Source organism: Coregonus lavaretus (genome assembly GCF_964263955.1).
Source record: "Coregonus lavaretus genome assembly, chromosome: 34".
NCBI lineage: Eukaryota > Metazoa > Chordata > Actinopteri > Salmoniformes > Salmonidae > Coregonus > Coregonus lavaretus.
The window spans coordinates 30819718-30826659 of NC_140021.1; the positions used below are offsets into that span (position 1 = coordinate 30819718).

The 6942-nt window shown below is 42.9% G+C and overlaps 1 protein-coding gene across 1 annotated transcript in view; it reads right to left on the reverse strand.

Moving 5' to 3' along the window:
- LOC311109014 (macrophage mannose receptor 1-like) overlaps positions 1-6665 on the reverse strand; it is a 46506-nt gene extending 39841 nt beyond the window's left edge. The window contains exon 1 of the mRNA XM_084151799.1: positions 6479-6665. Coding sequence (XP_084007925.1) covers positions 6479-6551 — 73 coding nt within the window. The 5' untranslated portion in view covers positions 6552-6665. The remainder of the gene's footprint in view (positions 1-6478) is intronic.
- Positions 6666-6942: the final 277 nt, after the last annotated feature.

Below are 6942 nucleotides of genomic sequence, written 5' to 3' on the forward strand. Positions count from 1 at the left end.
CAGCAGACATGCATGCATTAACCAGCCTGATAATAGCTAATTTCCAATTCGATTAATTTCCCTAAACTCTGAATAGAATAGAAAGGGAGTTATCGGCCTACTCAGGCTGGTTATAAGCAGAAATCACATTTGACCTATACCATAGCTCATATAGCCCATCTATCCTGTTTCAAAAGGACTGAAGAAAAAAAAAACATATCATTTGGTTCCATTTCAACATATTTATTATTGAAACCAAAGTGATGTAACATATATACATTAAATCAAATAGCTTAGTACACACACCAAAACTTTTCAAATGTTCTAATCAAAGGGCTATTGCACAGAAAAACTTGGACATCGATGCATCGCAAATTTAGAACCTCTGTACAGCAACATAATAAACTAAAGCACTGATCCATAAATTAAATAATTTACAAAACTGAAACAATCCTTAAGTTCAGATCAAAAGGCATGATAACATGACATCAATAACGCAGCCACATCCCGAGTCCCCGGTGCCGACACATTCAGAAATCAAAAGATGGTTTAGTATTTACTTCAAAACAGGGGTTCCCAAACTTTTTTGGTCCATGACCCCATTTTGATATCTGAAAATTCTCGTGACCCCGACCATGTGAAAAAAATATGTAATTAACAGCCAATGTTTACTTTTTTTATTTGGGGCGATGGCAGTCAATTGAAAAACATTCTAACAGTATTTTTGATTGTCTTCTCAACTCACCATCACATACTTTTAATGTGGGGCTATGACAGTCAATTGCAAAATAATCTGACATAATGTCTCTTATCTCACCACAACCAATGAGATGGGTCTGCTTGATGCATGTCACGTCATAGCTTCTCAAAGTTAGGAGGCATGGTCGAAAGTGCGCACCTCATCTCTGCTGAAGAGAGCACTGAATCCAGCTTTACACAGATATGAGCTGGCGAAGGGGGAGTTTTAATGCTCAGAGGGATACGGCAGTGTATTTCCTTTGAGTCAGCATTCGTCTGCAGCATTTTGTCACATGACAGCTCGATCAGCTGTTCAATTTCACTTACTGGCATGCCAACTGAGCCAGGATCACAGTCAAATGGATTGGGAAGTAGGTCCCAAACTGCTCTTCCAAGCGTTGGAGGTGAGCAGTCATCATTAGTGTGGGACACTTACTGATGCAGTTTTCTGTTAGAAACATGCACAGCTGAGGAAAGGGGCCATGGTTCGCTTTGAAAGACTCTCTCTCCAAAATGTATAATTTCCTCTCAATACACTGAATGTAGAATGCATGCTTGTGTTCAGTTCATTCAATTTCCCAAATGTGTCTGTTACATAGGCAAGCCGAAACATTTTCTTTTCATTACACAGAAAGTCAACCAAGCCTATTTTTTTTTACATCCATTGTGAATGACAACAGTTCTTCTCTCAATGCGAAAAATCTTTTAAACACTTGATAACCACCAAGCCTCGGTGTGAAATAGAACATTGTCATGCTCTGATCCCATATCTTCACATAGTTTTGCAAACAGGCAGTGGATGTGGTTTGATGTAGTTTACAATCAAATGTACCTGCTGCAGTATATCTCTGAGTTCTGTGCGCTGCTCTTTTGCCACTAGTTGCTCTCAATGTTTCATATGATGCGTCCATATGGCAGATTGAGACGCAGTCATAACTAGAGTGCAAAGGCCTGCCCGCCGTCCCGACATAGACGTGAATCTGTGAGACAGAACAATATGTCCTCGTGAGTAGCATCCCCCATCATGTATAGCGAACAAAAGCCAATGCATGGGCATCTCTGCCCTCACAGCTAACGTCCATTTGGAGAGCATAAGCTGGGGAGTTGTTCAGTCAGAGTTTCCTCTTGATTGCTAGCAATAGCATAACTTCTTCATCTACCAGTGTTATCTGACAAAGGTATTGATGTGAGTTTCTGTGCCTCTGCCTCCCCACACAGTGCTTTCACCATATTAATTGCGGCCGGTAATTTACAGTATCTCACAAAAGTGAGTACACCCCTCACATTTTTGTACATATTTGAGTATATCTTTTCATGTGACAACACTGAAGAAATGTCACTTTTCTACAATGTAAAGTGGTGAGTGTACAACTTGTATAACTGTAAATTTGCTGTCCCCTCAGAATAACACAACACACAGCCATTACTGTCTAAACCGCTGGCAACAAAAGTGAGTACACCCCTAAGTGAAAATGTCCAAATTGGGCCCAAAGTGTCAATATTTTGTGTGGCCACCATCATTTTCCAGCACTTCCATAACCCTCTTTGGCATGGAGTTCACCAGAGCTTCACAGCTTGCCACTGGAGTCCTCTTCCACTCCTCCATGACGACATCACGGAGCTGGTGGATGTTAGAGACCTTGCACTCCTCCACCTTCCGTTTGAGGATGCCCCACATATGCTCAATAGGGTTTAGGTCTGGAGACATGCTTGGCCAGTCCATCACCTTTACCCTCAGCTTCTTTAGCAAGGCAGTGGTCGTCTCCCCAGTGTCATGTGACTCGTTAGTGTTACAAGGTCTCAGGTGTGAATGGGGAGAAGGTGTGTTAAATTTGGTGTCATCGCTCTCACACTCCCTCATACTGGTCACTGGAAGTTCAACATGGCACCTCATGGCAAAGAACTCTCTGAGGATCTGAAAAAAAAAAAATTGTTGCTCTACATAAAGATTGCCTGGGCTATAAGAAGATTGCCAAGACCCTGAAACTGAGCTGCAGCACGGTGGCCAAGACCATACAGCGGTTTAACAGGACAGGTTCCACTCAGAACAGGCCTCGCCATGGTCGACCAAAGAAGTTGAGTGCACGTGCTCAGCGTCATATCCAGAGGTTGTCTTTGGGAAATAGACATATGAGTGCTGCCAGCATTGCTGCAGAGGTTGAAGGGGTGGGGGGTCAGCCTGTCAGTGCTCAGACCATACGCCGCACACTGCATCAAATTGGTCTGCATGGCTGTCGTCCCAGAAGGAAGCCTCTTCTAAAGGTGATGCACAAGAAAGCCCGCAAACAGTTTGCTGAAGACAAGCAGACTAAGGACATGGATTACCGGAACCATGTCCTGTGGTCGGATGAGACCAAGATAAACAAATTTGGTTCAGATGGTGTCAAGCGTGTGTGGCGGCAACCAGGTGAGGAGTACAAAGACAAGTGTGTCTTGCCTACAGTCAAGCATGGTGGTGGGAGTGTCATGGTCTGGGGCTGCATGAGTGCTGCCGGCACTGGGGAGCTACAGTGAAGGAAAAAAGTATTTGATCCCCTGCTGATTTTGTACGTTTGCCCACTGACAAAGAAAATATCAGTCTATAATTTTAATGGTAGGTTTATTTGAACAGTGAGAGACAGAATAACAACAACAAAATCCAGAAAAACGCATGTCAAAAATGTTATAAATTGATTTGCATTTTAATGAGGGAAATAAGTATTTGACCCCTCTGCAAAACATGACTTATTACTTGGTGGCAAAACCCTTGTTGGCAATCACAGAGGTCAGACGTTTCTTGTAGTTGGCCACCAGGTTTGCACACATCTCAGGAGGGATTTTGTCCCACTCCTCTTTGCAGAGCTTCTCCAAGTCATTAAGGTTTCGAGGCTGACGTTTGGCAACTCGAACCTTCAGCTCCCTCCACATATTTTCTATGGGATTAAGGTCTGGAGACTGGCTAGTCCACTCCAGGACCTTAATGTGCTTCTTCTTGAGCCACTCCTTTGTTGCCTTGGCCGTGTGTTTTGGGTCATTTTCAATGCCCTGGCTGAGGGAAGGAGGTTCTACACAAGATTTGACAGTACATGGCCCCATCCATCGTCCCTTTGATGCGCTGAAGTTGTCACCCCCAAAGCATAATGTTTCCACCTCCATGTTTGACGGTGGGGATGGTGTTCTTGGGGTCATAGGCAGCATTCCTCCTCCTCCAAACACGGCGAGTTGAGTTGATGCCAAAGAGCTCCATTTTGGTCTCATCTGACCACAACACTTTCACCCAGTTCTCCTCTGAATCATTCAGATGTTCATTGGCAAACTTCAGACGGGCATGTATATGTGCTTTCTTGAGCAGGGGGACCTTGCGGGCACTGCAGGATTTCAGTCCTTCACGGCATAGTGTGTTACCAATTGTTTTCTTGGTGACTATGGTCCCAGCTGCCTTGAGATCATTGACAAGATCCTCCTGTATAGTTCTGGGCTGATTCCTCACTGTTCTCATGATCATTGCAACTCCACGAGGTGAGATCTTGCATGGAGCCTCAGGCCGAGGGAGATTGACAGTTATTTTGTGTTTCTTCCATTTGCGAATAATCGCACCAACTGTTGTCACCTTCTCACCAAGCTGCTTGGCGATGGTCTTGTAGCCCATTCCAGCCTTGTGTAGGTCTACAATCTTGTCCCTGACATCATTGGAGAGCTCTTTGGTCTTGGCCATGGTGGAGAGTTTTGAATCTGATTGATTGATTGCTTCTGTGGACAGGTGTCTTTTATACAGGTAACAAGCTGAGATTAGGAGCACTCCCTTTAAGAGTGTGCTCCTAATCTCAGCTCGTTACCTGTATAAAAGACACCTGGGAGCCAGAAATCTTTCTGATTGAGAGGGGGTCAAATACTTATTTCCCTCATTAAAATGCAAATCAATTTATAACATTTTTGACATGCATTTTTCTGGAATTTTTTGTTGTTATTCTGTCTCTCACTGTTCAAATAAACCTACCATTAAAATTATAGACTGATCATTTCTTTGTCAGTGGGCAAACGTACAAAATCAGCAGGGGATCAAATACTTTTTCCCTCACTGTACCATTCATTGAGGGATCCATGAATGCCAACATGTACTGTGACATACTGAAGCAGAGCATGATTCCCTCCCTTCAGAGACTGGGCCGCAGGGCAGTATTCCAACATGATAACGACCCCAAACACACCTCCAAGACGACCACTGCCTTGCTAAAGAAGCTGAGGGTAAAGGTGATGGACTGGCCAAGCATGTCTCCAGACCTAAACCCTATTGAGCATATGTGGGGCATCCTCAAACGGAAGGTGGAGGAGTGCAAGGTCTCTAACATCCACCAGCTCCGTGATGTCGTCATGGAGGAGTGGAAGAGGACTCCAGTGGCAAGCTGTGAAGCTCTGGTGAACTCCATGCCAAAGAAGGTTCAGGAAGTGCTGGAAAATGATGGTGGCCACACAAAATATTGACACTTTGGGCCCAATTTGGACATTTTCACTTAGGGGTGTACTCACTTTTGTTGCCAGCGGTTTAGACAGTAATGGCTGTGTGTTGTGTTACTACTTTACATTGTAGCAAAGTTACATTTCTTCAGTGTTGTCACATGAAAAGATATACTCAAATATTTACAAAAATGTGAGGGGTGTACTCACTTTTGTGAGATACTGTATATCAAAGTCTCTGCAATAGTGTGTGGTTTCATAGCGTAGCGGGCCTAGCCATTCACTGTGGGAATGATTCAAGTGCAACGGTCAAGTGCTGCCTTTTCCTATGATTTAAGGGCGCTCTCTGGTTGAATTGTATCTTTTAGGTTTAAATAATTTTCATATAGATTTTTAAGGTTTTGAGATACAAAGACGATATTATCATCTATATTTTTTTATATTATTTTTGAGGGGGATTTGGGAAATTCTCCTGCGACCCCGTTTTCGTACTGTAGTTTGGGAACCACTGAGTTATTGGTTAATTTGGGTAGCACATCCCCATATCTGATTATCAGCTGCTGTCAAAGACGAAATTAGTATGACATCCGGGCATTTAAAGTGTGTGTTCAAGCTTTTCGCAATGTTACATACTATAAAACATTCTTTTTTTGGCATACTTAAATGGTCTACTATTTAGAATGGGTATTCGGACATGACTGCTGTGTCTAATTGTACAGGAACTGTACAAGTATTTTGTTATCACTCAACTACAACATCAAAATCAAAACATTTTAGGGCCCACTGTACATTAAGTTGCATAGTAAAATCAGTATAGATTAAAATTGTATATAGTACTGACAACTGTTACATCTTTCAGCATGCAAATTATTTTAAAGAAATATATATTATGTAACAATGTTTACCTACATTGTAATTACAGGACATAGTACTACCTGCCCATGTAACAACAATTGAAATACATGTTTTTAGGCCACATAGATTTGTTTTGGGCCACTTCCATTTTGGTATCCGAAGGCTTCTAAAACACTTTAAGATGTTCTAAAGGTTGTCTAGCTTGTCAAATGGTTCCCTTATGATTCCTGGAGTAGATTACATCAATATCTCTCGCAGTATCTACCAGCAAAGTTAAACTTACTGAAGGACCAAGAAATTCTGGAAATATGGATTATCATTCTTCAGAAATATTGTTACTTTCTAGCAGCCTCATCAAGGCCAAGATTATGAAAAGAATATCAACAAATTTAATTTGCATCACTTTCACTATACAGTTTGGTTTACTATTGCATGAAATCTAAGAAATTGGAAGAAATGAAACCCCACATACCTATTTCAGCAGTGCAGAAGAGGGCTCGCATGAGACACAGGAGCACAGCGAAGGATGGACTGGGCGCCATCATAGTTGGTGCATAGTTTGCTAGCCCAGGCGAAAAGGTGGTGTAAAGTAGCTGTCCAGTCCAGAGAGGAGAGGGGGATCTGGCTGTGGTGTATTCAGGTGTCTTTCATGGAAGTACAGTGACACAGAGACAAGGACGTTGCCCCCTTATTCTGGCCGATCTGTATCCTGTCACATGGGTTGGTGGGGGATTGGCCAAAACCAGAACAATTTCCATGAGTTTCCACACTACTGACATGTGAGGAGATGACAGGGGTAAGAGGAAGTGGGCAGCCAATACTCATTCACTTACCAGGAGCACACAGGGGATGAGAAGAGCCACAGGTCTGAGATCAGCGCGAGCATCAATGAGACAAGCCTCACTCAAACTGAACCAGGACCAGCTCTCTATGGAC